The sequence below is a fragment of the Caloenas nicobarica genome, chromosome 1 (genome assembly GCF_036013445.1).
Source record: "Caloenas nicobarica isolate bCalNic1 chromosome 1, bCalNic1.hap1, whole genome shotgun sequence".
In the NCBI taxonomy this organism is placed as follows: Eukaryota; Metazoa; Chordata; class Aves; order Columbiformes; family Columbidae; genus Caloenas; species Caloenas nicobarica.
Window position 1 is genome coordinate 170,728,758 of NC_088245.1, and position 15,403 is coordinate 170,744,160.

A 15,403-nucleotide genomic window follows, 5' to 3' on the forward strand; every position below is an offset into this window, starting at 1 on the left:
TCCTTGCAAGATGCTGAGAAACTGTGACAGTTTTGGACCTTTCAGAGGAAAATACCTGTTCCTTCCAGTCTTGCAGCATGACAGAAAACTCATAGTTTCCCATTTTAGCACAATCCTGCACAAAGATCAGCTGTCATTGTTTGTTATGTGAGTAAATATTCTTGTGATTCCTTGTATTGTACTTTTTATGTTGTATCGTCTTGTATGGATAGAACATAAAGAACTGTGTAATCTAAACTTCAGTCAACAAACTGGCGAGAGGGCAGCCTGGATGTCAAAACCTGATTTAAACATTAGTAAGGCAAGAACTTTGGTGGATGTAGCATACCAGGTTTGCTGCTTTATCCCCAAGGAGCAAGATTTAAGAGAGAAAGTGCCATCCCTGAACCCTCCCCCAAACAAAGGCTGGAAGGGGGGAAAGGAGGAAAATGGTTGATTTCCTAATTCTGTAGCTGAAATCTCTGATATTAACAGAGCATCTGGGTTGGAAGTCCTGTTAGACCTACCTGTTGGCTGGCTCCTTTTTCCCCTCGAAGGCTGGGGCACCCAAAAGCTTTTCTCTGCACTCTGGAACAGCCTGGATGCAGCAGGAAGGAGGAAGGCTTTACAACAGTCCCTTCTCCCATGGCCTGCAGCATCGAGCCCTTCACAGGATCTTGAATCTTAGTGGTGACATGAGCTGAGCCCTCCAAGTTAGACTGTTCCAGGAGATGATGCTCCCTGTTTAATAGCCATTTTTTTATATTACTTTAGATGGCATGGTATCAATTGGAAAATTCCTTACAGGAGTCTCAGTCATCGTAATAGCTTTTAATCACAGAACCCAAATGACTGAGTCTACCATTAATACTAAACTGAACTGTGACATGACATTGGAGATAATAATTCTTTTGCAGCCTCACCTGGAGCACTGTGTGCAGTTCTGGGTGCCACAGGATAAAAAGGATACAAAGCTACTGGGGAGTGTCCAGAAGAGGGCCACAAAGTTGGTGAAGGGTTTGGAGGGGAAGCTGTATGAGGAACAGCTGAAGTCACTTGGTTTGCTCAGCCTGGAGGAGACTGAGAGGAGACCTCATGGCTGCCCAAGGGGAGGAGGAGGGGCAGGTGCTAATCTCTCTGGTGACCAATGACAGAAACCAAGGGAATGTCAGGAAGATGTGCCAGGTGAGGTTTAGGTTGGACATCAGGAAAAGGTTCTTCACTTCACCCAGAGGGTGGTGGAGCACTGGAACAGACTCCCCAGGGAGGTGTCACGGCCCCAAGCCTGACAGTGTTCAAGAAGAGACTGGACAACACCCTCAGACACATGGTGTGAACTGTGGGGTTGTCACATGCAGGGACAGGAGTTGGACTCGATGATCCTTGTGGGTCCCTTCCGATTCAGGACATTCTATGACTCAATGATTTTAGTTCTATCAGTTCTCCCTGGGCTGAAAACATGATGGCTGGTGAAGTCTATTTTCACTATATAATTTTGCGAATTTGCAATCAGCAGCTAATGGGGGGGGAGGGTTTATGCTTTAGATTTACAATTTAGACTCCATCATAAGTGGAAGAGCAGAAGCCTTCTCCAGTTAGATGTTGCTAACACTTGCTTTTTAAGTGACAAAAGTGTCATCTTTATGGATCTATTCTGGGCTTGTCTAAACTTCCCAGAAGTAGCCTACGCATCACCTCGGTGTTACTTTGGATCTGTCTCTAGAGGCCTAGTTCAGGGATTCTGGATTCTGCCTACAAGAGAGCACTGCACTCGCTGTTATCTAAATGTTAGTGAAACTATTAATATTTTCAGTGTGACAATTAGTCAACTTCAACAACACCTCTTACAGAAAGGCAGTTGGTGCTGGTGGAGTTTATTTCCGTCTGGCTGTGCGTTCAGTCTGAACAGTTGGCTCCTTGTTCAGAACCTTAGAACACGCAAATTGAGAAAATCAAAGAAAGTGAAGATTCCTCTCTTCAAATGTTGTGCCTATGGAAGGAATAAATACTGGCCTCAGAAGGAACTGTTAAGTTAAAAAACAACTACTACATTGATACTTTGTACCTTAATACTGAAGATAGGGTTCCTCTTCCTTTCAGAGCAAGACGCAGGTTTGTATACACACGTGGCTGCATAAAGGAATCAAATGATCATCAGTATGATCTATTGCTGGATATACTCACGGATTTTGTCTTAAATACTTGCTGCTTTCTGCTTCTGACTGGAAGGGATGCAGTGGACTTGACAAATAACTGTTCCGTTTTTCAGTTAATCTTTTTTTTGTTGCCTGAAATTTACCTCCTCTAATTTGCAACTAATACATGCCGGGATGTAACTTGTTCCCCTTGAAGCGGCTCCCTATACCATCCGGAGTATTAGAGTAAAACATGCAAAATTAAGTAGATTGCACAGGTTAAATTGGGAAAGTGAGAGGGGCCATTATCTAGTTACAAAAAGTCAGGGATATAAACTTGTACTGACAGAAGACATTACATTTGACCACAGCCATGAAAAGCTATCACTTTTTTCATATAGACATCAATTGGTTCTGATCAACTTTTTTTAAAATGAAGGTTTTTACTTCTTGTAACCACTCAGCTATATCAAGTTGTCATTGTATAATTTCTCTAGATATTACCAGTCCACAAACACCCATCTCTTTGTTAGGAGCTGCACAAGGCAGCTTTGATATGCAGGACTCAGCTACTGTTACCTGTGTATTTCAAGATTTGCCATTTTCAGCTCTCCGGGGCTTTCACATACCTCAACTATTTGGGGAAAAGAATTACTTTGGTGTCTCAGCTCCCTAGGTCCTGTACGAAGATCAAGTGGTGCTGTCCAGTGAAGGAACAGCACTGTCAGGCTGAGCAGAGACTCTTACTGACTAGGAGAGAGCACAACCCTCCCCAACGTGGCATCTGCTTCAGGGTCCAAAAGGTCTCCTTAGCTGCATCAATGCTACAATGCTTTTTAGCAAATGCTAGAGAAGCTGCTTTTGGGGCTTCTACCAGCTTGGTTCCATGATGCTATTTTCCCTTCAGAGCTTGGGACACTGTTTCTGAGGTTGAAGTTTTTTCCTGAAAGGATAAATGTGAGCTCACAATTACTGAGGGGTTCAAAGTCATAAAAACATGCATTGACAAGAACACACCTTCCGTAGACAGGCTTGTGGCTCCCCTTTATCTTCCCTAGCGCCTCCTGCATAACCTTCTTGGTGGGTCATCTGAAGCTCTGCTGGTTGAAGTGCAGGCTTGTGACTTTGGCTGCAAAGAATCTTTCAAGCTGAGGTAGAAGATGAAGTTTCACATAAGAGTAGAACTAATTAGTAGCTTTCCCCTGCAGAACAGAGGTGTGCTCATCACCTCATTCCTCTCAATCAAGCTCTCATGCTCATCCCGTTTATGTGACAATACAATTCAACTAATTAGTGACTTTTTTAACACAAGCTAAATTTTCTGCCATTTTTATGATTTGAATCAAATCACTGTGTACTCCCCTCTTTGGTTGGAGCAGACTATTAATTCAGCTCAAGCCAAATCAAACTGTAGCGCTGGGTTCCTGTGTTACTAACTACCTGGCCATGATGCAGTAATAACCTCTGCAGGAGTGCTACTCATTCTGCAACTGATTTAGAGAAACAAGGCAAGCAGTGTACACTCAGAGATGATTATGCTGCTGCAGGTGTATTTTTTGTGCGTACAGGCTCCTTGTTGCTCTCCAGAAAGCCAGTGTTGCCCTTGGCTTTGGTCAGCTGGGTTTAGAGGGCACGAGCTGCTAAGCTGTTCTAGGCATAACGAGGAACAGGACCCAAGGACACCACAGCATCACTGCCAGTAAGAGGCTGCACATACTTTTTATAGGCAAATCCATGACACTTGCTTATTTTTAATCATGACTGTGACACACCACAAAGTTCATTGCTGCTTTCATTTTAAGGATTCCATACTTTTTAAAGAAGTATAAAAGGAATATAAACATTACTTCTATGCAACTGACCTAACTGAAGCCTCAAGTAGACTTTAAGACAGGAGACTGCTAGAACACTTCAGTTATGCATCAACGTTGAAATCAAAACAGGCTGTTTGCCTTCTTTCTGTGCTGGAAAACTCCAACACAAATCTTAGGAAGAGCCATCTGTATTGTGTTTACAGTGCAGGTGAAGGAAGCAAAGTGGTGACAAGATACCCCTCCTGCCATCTTCTAAGAGATTCACTGTCCCTTCCCACCCTGCTGCACACCTGCTTCATGAACCAGAAAGCAGCTCATAGTTTCCAGGTGGACAAACAAAAGAAATACAGAAACACCGAACTATGGCACATGTTGTGGGAAATGACACATCTAGGCACTCAGGTTTGTTAGCTCCAACACATGGATTAGTTGAGTTGGTCAGACCAGAAGGTCCTTGTAAGACTTGTGTCCCATCTCTGTTGGTGGCCAGGTGCTATCTGGTAGAGTTGAACCAATAGGAGCCACATCAGCCAGGCAGCAGGTGTCCATGGTTACACAGAAGCAGAGATGCTTTAGTGTCCATGAACATATTACACAAGTACTAAGAAAAAAAAGGCGTTGTCTTTCATGTGGTCTGGCAAAGCCTTCCCAACACCACTTTGACAGTCAGCAGTGAAACATACAACACTTAAATACCTTCATGGTTGCGCTCCAAAATCCTTTAGGATATCCTGGCATAAGGGCAAGTTTGGCTCTTTAGTAAGCAATTACACATCAAAGGATGTTTTGCTTCCAACAGGTAAAGGGACCTCTTCATAAATTATTTTGAGATAAGGGTACTTCATAGGTAAAAACCAGTATTCCAAGTTGTAGAAGAGGTAAAACTGGCCATTCAAGATGACACGATCAATTATTCTTAAAAGATCCACAAAAAACTCTCCAACTGTCCGGTGAGGTTTGAATGGATAGTAAAAGTCTCTTATAGCTCCTGCCAATGTCTTGTTTCCTCGAGATCCAAAAATAGATGTTTCATTTCCCAAATAAACAGGTTCTCCACTGAATAAAATTATGCTGGTATAGTTTGCTTGTATCTTCCTAAATACAGCTCCTAAGTCAGCCAGCTTCTGGTATGTCCTCTGTATAAATTTAGAGCATTCGTAAGAGTCAAACCATACTGTTGACTGGTTGTCAGGACTTGCTTGAACTTTCCAGGTCTCATAGTAAATCCCGGTCTCATTGTCATATTTTACCCATTTTGCCATTTCATTAAACATGGTTCCTGTAAGAAATAAAAATAAGTATTACAGAAACAAGGTAATAAATATGACTCAAAATATTTTCCATCTATTTCAAGGTTCGCCTCCCTCCCCTGCAAAAGTTTACCTAGAACTTAGCTAGCCATACAAAGACAAAAGGCTCACATTGGAGGGAGAAGTGATACCCCACTAAATAAACTACATTTACATCTAAGTTATTTAAATTCTATTTCCCTTTTCTGCCCTATTTTCTGCTACTGTGCCAGAACATCCAAACATCAGGGAACCACAACAATTCTCATTTTGTTTTATCCACATAGACAAACATGGCAGGTAGTACAGTCTACAAGAGATGTTGACAATGTGCTCACCAGTGCAAAAGGTGTTTCTGCAGTTCCTCAAGTTTTAACTAAATTCAGCAATTCAGGGCAGAAGTTTTATCTTTCCACAACAGAAGACTATGTAACCTTAGACTGAGACATCCTGCTGTTTTAGTAGCTCCTCAGTCAGCAAAGTTGAACTAAGCCAAATTATATGAGTTGGATGTGAAAACCAGTAAACTTAAACACCTTGTGGAACATTTTTTTGGTTAGAATATGTTTGGAGTGGTTTGATGATTTCACAACTGGAATGAGTGAGACACCTCTAACTCAGCTCATCCCTCCAGTGGCTCCTTACATGTGATGCATCTGCCTCCCCAAAACTGAGCTGAAGCACAGGGTTAATTTTCCTTTTGTTTTTCCCGTAGTCCCAGCACTGCACCTCAGCCTAGCCCTTCCCTCCCTCCCTTTCCTCAGTCAGGGCACAGAGTACAACCATCTATGACTCAGATCCCTCTAGCACCTCACACTCACAGCACGGCCAAATTTTGCAGATTCTTTTTGTGCGATAAATCAGAAGATGCAGTCAGATGACAGCTTGCAATCACAACAGTGTTCCAAGCCACGACCTCTCTTCAGCTGCAAGTGTCACTGCTGGGGGTACAGTAACTGTGCTTGGTACCTGCTGAAAGATAGGCAGGACTGTTGCAAGGTCAAGAGACCGAGGTGATAGCCATCGCACAGAACTGTGTCACCAACACCACCCTGCACACAACAACCAGCCTCTCGCATCACGTCTGAGTTCACTGCAATGTTGTGTTCCAGCAGGCCAATGCAGAGCACTGCATGCCACACACATCTCCCTCCAAACCAAGATGCAAAGGTCAGACTGATGGGTCTACTCTTCATCACAGAGTAAATACATCTCACGCTTACCCTAAGGTATGATGTGTGCAAAGCTACTACCTTGGAGTAACTAGAGCTCTGCACTTTCACCTTCTAGGCCACCCCATTGTAACTGCTCTTCACTCCACACTTGAGAGCTTTTGGGCTTCAAAGTACACATAATTCTGTTTAGTGAAAGTGTTGGATACTTTCTTTTTTAATTGCCCATTACTTTAATCAAACACCAAGTCATTTAATCTGTATCAAGAACTGTACTTACTATACACTGTACATGGGCTTGAAACTCCCTTCTATCATCTCTAATTCCTACCAGATTAGCTTTCTAGTGTGTATTCTGCAAGGCATGTTATTGAAAAGGATTCACCTCTCCTAACAAGACCAAGATGGACTTAGTATGACGTTCTGGCCCTAACCTCTTAAATTAAACAAAGATATAACAGGTTAATGCATGGCTCCATTATGATCTGTTGGAAGATGCCTGAACAGTCAAAAAACAGACTTTGGATATTCCTGCCCTATTTCCAGAAAATAATCATACCCCTAAGTAACATTAACCTGGCTGATGGGCTTTAAAAGAAAATGAGAATGCTTCAGTGTGGTCTCTGACACCGCTGACAAACAGCTCCTCAGGATCTCACAAAAACAGTCCAGATGTTGAAGCCCTCTCCCAAGAGATGGGATGCTTTTTGCCTGCTCTCTGAAGGTAGCAAGTTTGGCTCATGATGCTGCTGTCCATCTGTGCTTGCATCCACTCACCCCCTTCCACAGTAACTCTCAGACTCCTAGTCAAATTCAGACAATTCAAAACTCTCAGAGATGCTACCTTCCTAAAAGTTTCGTGGAAACGTGAAGCAAGAGAAACAAGGAGGACCGTAACATCACCTCCACAAGACACCAGCATAACCGTACCCTTCTAAGGCATCACATAACCCACATGGGCAGGAAGCATTACAAGTTTCACAACTGTATGAAAAAAAATATTTAACTTGGTATTCATACGAAAGAATCCAACTATATTGGGCATCAAGGACTTCGGCCATGAGCTACAAACTCACAGGAAAGCAGCTCCGCGTATTTCACTGTTTAAAGAACAGCCTAGAATTTCCTAGCACCGCTGGATCTAGAGACTGAGTCCAGTAAAGCTGCTAAAGGTAGAAGTGGGCAAACATAAAGCACCACACTGGCTGTAATCTGACTCTCCGCTGGGCCCTGTACACTGTGCTAATTTAGGAGAATACGTGGTTTTGTTCACACAAAATGCAACTCTCCAGCTCTTCAGGGAACTTTGCTTGTAAGTCATTCACTGTATGACTACAGTAACCACCCAGATTTATTTAAATGACCTTTTTATTTTAGAATTTGCGGGTTCATTATATACCAGGAAGCTATTTTGGTGATCATTGATGTCTGTAGAGGTCTAAATTCTGGTTTTGTTCTACAACATATGACAGAGACCTATTACTGAGGACATTTGCACAGTTTTTATGACCCATAATGAGACAGATGGAAATTAAGGGTTTCTTTTTTTGAGACTATTTCTAAATATGCCCTATTTGTTTGCTCAGTAATGTACACATTTTCACCAGATTTTCTATCTCAGCAGTCAGTCATCTGCTACCTCACAATAGAAGGCTTTGTTTTGGTGAAGCCATGTGAAAAGAGTCCATAATGGTTCTATATCAGCTGTTTTGCTATTTTTACACTCAAGAGACTCAAGTGTTTTTGTACAGCAACACCAAATGATTCTCATTTAACAACCCTTCGGTGTGAGTTGTTCAAAAGGCAGCAACCTCATACCACTTTTTGTATAAAAGTAGCATTTCAGTTTGAAATTAGCATTGGTGACTAATATTGCGAATAACCTACAAAACATAAATTAAAAGATGCTGCTTTACATGAAGACAAGGCTGACTCAATATTCTACTATATTAGCACCATCCAAAGCATCTGAGATCTACCTGATATTGTGGTCATGAGAACTAAAGTTCCATTTTCCTTCCAGTGCGCATCATCTATTCCTTCATAAAAGCAGGCAGCTCCCTGGTTACACCAGAATGGTGCGTCCATGCCAGGCCGGAGATGTGGAAATGTGCAGTTCCCAAGCTGGAAGAGCTCATACCACTCCATCGTGTAGTTTTTGCCCGTTAGAGAGCTCTTGAAACCCACAGCATCATGCATAATTTTCTGGAAAAGCAAACAAAAAAAGCCCCAAAAGCCAAAATTTTAACATAAAACCAACTCCAGCTTGACCTGTACAGAAGCTAAGATGCTTGGGAGCTGTAGTGTAACAGGATGAGAAGTGGGGAAAGGGTTCCTATAACATCTTGGATTCAGTAGCATCGATGCACAACATACTAGACTGTATCACGCATATACTTTTACTACAGAGACACACTGTCTCAGTGCTTGTCTATCCATCTATTGTAAATTCGTTATTTGGAGGCAGATGCTCAGTGGGAGCTCATCATCAAAACTCAAGCTTACTTTTGAATCCTTAACCTCACGAGGGTACGAAAGAAATAAAGAGCAGAACAGAGCTACCAAAAACAGATGTTACAAATGAAAGTCACAAAAGGAATGAGATTAACATTTATTTTAGAAGCTGTAAATACATAAATTCAAGTTTAGTTTAACAACTAATATAATGAAATTTGAAGCTATTTCCATTTATGACCCTGCGTGCCTGGTTTTGATGTTGCTATTTCATGTTCACTAGTATTTCTTTATTTGTTAGGGATCATGCTTTGAAGCTGAATTATGCTACTGCTAAAGCTATAAATGTCATCAAAGCTGTGATTTTTTTCATATTTGCATGACTCCATGAATTCAGACTTTAATTAAATACTGATCACAACACCCAAGACAGAACCATAAAAGCAACCAGCCATTCTGACAAGCTATTGATACTATAGCTGTCCACTAAGCAAGCATTTCATCTGACATAAAGCGACAGATAAATGTATTTTCCTGATGCAGTGCTAGCACAGAAAAAAAGACACCCAAAATGTAATGGTATGTGTGTATACAAAACATTCTCAATACGCAGCTCTGTGGGGGAACACATGCAAACCCAGCGACAGTATCAGTCACGCTCTTTTCTTTAGCTGAGTTGAATTCTGTTTGAAACTCACTGATCTTTGGGTATCTTTCCTATAGATAGCCTAGCCTGTGTGCTCCAATACTCTTCCATACAAGTATATCCCAACCTTACAGCTCCCACTCTTGACACTTGCAGTTGAATTCAGCTGGATTTGCCACTGTAACTTTGTTAAACAAAAACATCACCTTACCAAATGTCCTAGTAGGTCCCCATATTTGAACTCCCATACTGGAGTCTGTAATCGATATACTTCAATGACATCCTCCTCTTTCATAACTGGAATGGCAGAGCCAGTGGGACAGAAGGTGTAACGAGCTTGGCAGTATGGATCAGGTTTTGGGCGGTAATCAAAGCGCCTGTGTTGAGAAAGAAAAGCACACAGAATGTCACGGCTGAAGTAACTGTGTCACGGCTTCCCAAGGGCCTGAGTGGGAAAGCCCAAGCACACAGCTACCCCCAAAGACAGATTTTGTGATCCAGACACTGCAACACTTGGAGCACACAAGTTCATAAGGCTGCTGAGGTGCATGTCTGCAGAAACAGGACTTAAGACTTGTGAATGCAAATCATGTTGTACACAGTGCTGGTAGCTAAGGAGTGGACATGATGCAGATTACAAAGGGTGACATACTCACAAAGTAGCGACACATAAAGGATGGTTTGAGATCTGCCTCAAAAACATTCTCCTAACAGTTTGTCTACCCAGGGACTGACCAGTTTGCTCTGGGAAACTACCCTATAGTAAGAGCTCCCCAGATAGAGCTATTTTTACTTTAGAATTTTGCCAATATCAGAAATAAATATTCTATTCCTTTATGCTAATTTAGATAAAGAACTCTAAGAACCTACCATCACTGTTTCCATTCATCATTCCTATTAAATCTCAAGAACTAAAGACCGAATCTGGTTACATATCACACTATATACAAACAGCAAAAAAAACCCCTTTCTGATAAGTCTTCCTTTCCCAATTGCTTTCAAATTCACTTGCTGTATTTCACTTCAAACAAGGTTCCTATATTCCTGTTACCAAGACAGACTGGAGCACACAGCTTGCCCAGGCCACAGCCTGAGAGTCTAACACACTCAGTCGCCCAGGGCTACTGAATGGCACAAATACCCCAGCCATGAGATGAGTCAAGGACATGAGACTTTCTGAGCCATAGCAAGGCCATTAGCCCTGCTGAGACACCACTGATCTTCCCTGTGGACTTCTTCTCCAAGCATGTCTGCCTTCATTTTATTCAGGGGAAAAAAACAATAATAGTAACAAAATACGGCTGGAAAAAGAACAGAGGGCTAGAAAACAAAGACTTACGCCAGCCACTCATTTAAGTCTTGGTTTTAGACTGCACACCTCAAATTTTCAACTTCCTCTCCCACTGCACTTTGCATCTGACAAGAAGGTAACAAGCAAGCATGTTAAAAAACATTAAAATACCACAGTTCTGAGTGTCTCACACTGACAGGCTTGTACTCCAAGTTTGACCATCTCAAGACCCAGCCTTTCAACTCCTGAACTTGCCAGATAGCCCCAGTGCCTTGTGACTGCAAGATCAGCTCCTTCAGGCATCACCCGATACAAACTGAAGTGCCAGAAATTACCCAACAGGCTTGCAAAACTTCAGGCGTGCATTAGAGAGCAGTTCAAACTACAACGCCTCACTTCACAAACAGCAAGGCCACACAAAATACACACAGAAGCGTAACACTTCTCCTGAAGAGCCTTATTTCCTCAGCATAGCCAAAGCCGGAGCCACTTGCTTCAATAAAATGCGGTAACGAGCACTGTCCTGCGTTCCCCAGCAGCACCCCAGGCCTCCTCCTAGAGCCAAGGCAGCTCCGGAGCAGCGAACCGGATTTTATACGATGTCATTTACCGTGAACATGAAGTAAAGTCAAATTTAAAAATTAAATAAATAAATAAAATAATAGCCTGACTTCCTCATCGCAACTTGCGGCTAAAACAGGAATTACAGGAGCATTTTTGAAGCAAGGGCAGAGAGCCCGGGGGCGGCGGTCCCGCTGCTGACAGGCCGAGCGCGGCTCCGAGCCAGGGACGCGACAGCCGTTCCCTTATACCTGTGAGCTAAACAGACGAAAAATACCCCCGTGATTAAAAAGGGGAAACTATTCACGACCTTTATAGTCTAAAAATTACATAAACAAAGCAAACGGGAAGCTGACGGGCCGAGGAGGCGAGCGGGGGCAGGCAGCCGCAGGGCCGTGCCTGACCCCCCGCCCCGGCCGCCGGGCCCCGTCCCCGCCTCACTCACCTGTAGGGCACCGGCCAGCGCCGGGAGCGGAGCCCCTCCGAGAAACATGCCCCCCAAGCCGCCGCCAGCAGCAGCGACAGCAGCAGCAGCAGCCGGCGGCAGTGGCGGGCGGCGCCCATGGCGGCGCGGCCTGCAGGGCTGCGGGCCGGGCCGCGGCGGTGCCGGCAGGCGGCAGAGCGGCGGGAGGCTGGGCGGGAAGGAGCCGCCCCCGCGCCCGCCCACCCGGCCCGGGGCGGCCGGTGGTGCCCGCGGAGGGCCCGGGCGGCAGGGCGTGGGACGGGAGGGTGACGGCGCGCTACGGGACCCAACGCAGGTTGTTTTCCTTCTCTAGAGGAAAACCAACCGTGTGTTGAACCACCCCTTAAAAACGTCTCTTGGAATCATAGAACAGTTTGGGTTGGAAGGGACCTTCAAAGGTCACCTAGTCTAACGCCCCTGCAATGAGCAGGGACATCTTCAACTAGACCAGGTTGCTCAGAGCCCCGTCCAGCCTGGCCTGGAATGTCTCCAGGGATGGGGCATCTCCCACCTCTCTGGGCAACGTGGACCAGTGTTTCACCACCCTCAGTGTAAAAAATTTCTTCCTCATGTCTAGTCTGAATCTCCCCTGAGTTTAAAACCATTACCCCTTGTCCTATCGCAACAGGCCCTGTTAAAAAGTCTGTCCCCATCTTTCTTACAGGCCCTTTTAGATACCGAAAGACCGCAATAAGGTCTTCACGGAGCCTTCTCTTCTCCAGGCTGAACAACCCCATCTCTCTCAGCCTGTCCCCACAGCAGAGGTGTTCCAGCCCTCTGACCATCTTGGTGGCCTCCTCTGGCCCCTCTCCAACAGGCCCATGTCTTTGCTGTCTTGAGGGCTCCAGAGCTGGACGCAGGACTCCAGGTGGGGTCTCACCAGAGCAGAGAAAAGGGGCAGAACCCCCTCCCTTGACCTGCTGGTCACGTTCCTTTTGATGCAGCCCAGGATACAATTGGCCTTCTGGGCCGAACTTGATTGAACTACAATTTCAGTTTTCTGGAGATCCGGATGACTATGCATTCTTGTCATTTAGCTAATGTACTACTTAACAGCGTGGTATGTTGTTTCAAGCATTGCTTTGGAGCTGATCTAAAACACACATCAAACGCCCATCCTTACAACCAGAATCTACCACGAGGGATGACCTCTGGGCCTGGACCCAGCACGATGAGATCACAGAATCACAGAATCACAGAATGTCAGGGATTGGAAGGGACCTCGGAAGATCATCTAGTCCAATCCCTCTGCTGGAGCAGGAACACTCAGATGAGGTTACACAGGAAGGCGTCCAGGCGGGTTTTGAATGTCTCCAGAGAAGGAGACTCCACAACCTCCCTGTTCCAGTGTTCTGTTACCCTCACTGTGAAGAAGTTTCTTCTCATATTTAAGTGGAACCTCCTGTGTTCCAGTTTGTACCCATAAGATGAGGCCTCACCAAACTGCTGTGATAAACCGCACAGCCCTGAGCCTCTTCTGGCTGCCCAGAGGTCTTGTCTGAAGCCATTCAGGGCTTCAGGCTAACTTTGTATACCCATCACCTATTTCAGAACACTTATTCAGGTTGTAACTTACATTACAGTGATTATATAGGAGTTTATTCTCTTGTTTTTACAACGATAGCAAGCACTATCTTTAAAATGAACTCCGGCTAAGATAAACAGTGAGGACAGGTTTGCTGCCAGCAGCCCTGCAGTAAACACAGCTTTTTCCAGCTCTGTGGAGTTCAAAACCAGCTATGCTGGCATCGGAGTCCAGGAGGCTAAGTTTGGTAGTTGGCATCAGCAGTGAAAGCGCTGGTGTGTGCTATTCACTGGGTAAATAACTGTGCTGTGGACTTTTGACTATCAGGCAGCAGAGAAATATCCCTGCTTACTGCATATGAGCCCCTAAAGAACAATCAGTTCTCTAGTCAGCACCGCGCTAGACTATATTCGAACAAAATTGGAGGTGGAAAACCCTGCGCCTTACATAAAAATGCAGGATAGGCTGCTGAATATCAGTTTCAGTAATGCTGGAGATACTAAAAGTGTTCCGAAAACCGTAAGATGGTGCAGCTATTAAAATCTTAATTTCAGCAACATTTCTGTATCTCACTTCATTGCTGCCTGATTCTGTAACACCTATCTTTAAAATCCATGCCATTCAGCACTATACATTATTTTCATGCATGTATACATAATCTATACTTACCTATATTTCCATATATCATTTCAATCTCATGCATGTTATTTGTGTCTGCTTTAAAGTAAAGCTCTGATTTTATTCTTTATAAAATAAAATGTGCTATTACTCATAAGGGTAGTACAGAATGCCAGCTCTTTCATCTGTTCAAAAAGATACATGTTTGTGCGGAATATGGCCGTAATTCCTAGTTTTAGAGAATTTGACGTGTAACTCCAGAAATACTTTCTGAAATAAGGGAAGGATAATTTATCCCTTCTATGAAACTGGGATGCAGGGAAGTGAAATGACATAATGAAGGTGCCATAGCTACTCATTAGCCAAACTAGAAATACTGTATGGACTGGTTCTTAGCCCTGGCTCAGCATACGTTTGCAGTTTGGACTACTAAGACTATTCAGGCACTGCTGTGGTTGCTGAAGGTTTCAGGTAAAATCACTAATATGGCATACTGTTTTGTTTTTGTTTTTGTTTATTTTTTTCATTTTAGTAGCATTTATATATCTCACTTCATTGCATCCTGTGGGAAACTTTTGCAGCACAGTACTCTTTTTTTCTTCTCGCACAATCAAAGTTTTCTGGTGAACTGTATTTTAACATAGAAAATAAATAACTAATACATTTGTGAATAAACATGCTTGAGCTAAAAAGCTCACATCAGCAATTTCTGACTCAGCAGCTGTCTCGTTTACTATCCAGAAACATGTCAAACTGCCATTTATAAACCCACAGAGCTGATCTACATCTTTGTCCACTAGCAAGCTTGAGAATGGCTACAAAGATCAACTTCCGGAGTTGACAGGATTCCTAAATTTTTCTTACTTCTCGAAGCATTTTCTTTTGATTAGTGAAAACGGAACAATTTCCTGAAACAATGAAGAAGACTCTTGGTGATTTCCCATTATAGAACAGTGTCTTCTCCAGCTCTGCCCTTGAGAGTGACAGGATGGAAGGAACAGAGAGAAAGGGGAAAACAAATCCTACTGCTGCAGCCAAAAGTCGTGCTTTTGAACAGCTAGTTTGGTTCTGAACATCTGTATGAGTCATCACACTGTAACAGTCACAGCAAAGAGGCTGTTGAACCTGAAGTAACAGCTCCTGTCTCATGAAAATGGGCTTCTCTGGCTGGTGGTTACACCCTCAACTGCACATCTGCCAAAGTAAGTTATGATTATATATATAGATGACAGTAGACAAAACTACACAGCCAGCAGTTTTACTGCTCACAGGTTTTTTTTATACTTACCCTGGTATATGTTAGCTATCGAGTCAGCTGGATGCACACTAAGAAATACACACAGTACCTGAAGTCACATTGAAGCCAGTCTGAAAGACAGGAGTTCATCAACGTGAGGTCCACCCTCCCCACCTTTGAGGGGTGTGAGAGAAGTCTTGAGAAAAGGAGCCAGATACA

General features: G+C 43.7%; 1 protein-coding gene across 4 annotated transcripts; it reads right to left on the bottom strand.

The window, feature by feature from the left end:
* Window positions 1-1,837: 1,837 nt before the first annotated feature.
* CLN5 (CLN5 intracellular trafficking protein) lies at window positions 1,838-11,927 on the bottom strand. 4 transcript variants are annotated; one of them, XR_010607709.1, is made up of 6 exons: window positions 11,787-11,927; window positions 9,701-9,866; window positions 8,369-8,594; window positions 3,977-5,207; window positions 3,132-3,262; window positions 1,838-2,109 (listed from the first exon to the last, which is right to left on the bottom strand). XR_010607709.1 is itself a non-coding variant. In XM_065653506.1 (4 exons), exons 1-4 carry the CDS (start codon window positions 11,903-11,905, stop codon window positions 4,696-4,698), a joined length of 1,023 nt encoding a protein of 340 aa, XP_065509578.1. In that variant the 5' UTR covers window positions 11,906-11,927; the 3' UTR covers window positions 3,815-4,695. The 4 variants fall into 4 exon arrangements, 1 of the variants encoding a protein (XP_065509578.1); XR_010607710.1 differs by having other exon boundaries at window positions 1,838-1,969; window positions 2,045-3,262; XR_010607708.1 differs by having other exon boundaries at window positions 1,838-3,262.
* Between the last annotated feature and the right edge of the window lie 3,476 nt (window positions 11,928-15,403).

What these genes read in the sequence shown, in the direction of transcription:
- CLN5 (XM_065653506.1), bottom strand. Translation starts at nt 11,905, where the DNA reads ATGGGCGCCGCCCGCCACTGCCGCCGGCTGCTGCTGCTGCTGTCGCTG. An exon ending in CGCTGGCCGGTGCCCTACAG is followed by an intron (nt 9,867 to 11,786) that starts GTGAGTGAGGCG and finishes TTCTCAACACAG; the next exon opens with GCGCTTTGATTACCGCCCAA. An exon ending in TCTCATGACCACAATATCAG is followed by an intron (nt 5,208 to 8,368) that starts GTAGATCTCAGA and finishes TATTTCTTACAG; the next exon opens with GAACCATGTTTAATGAAATG.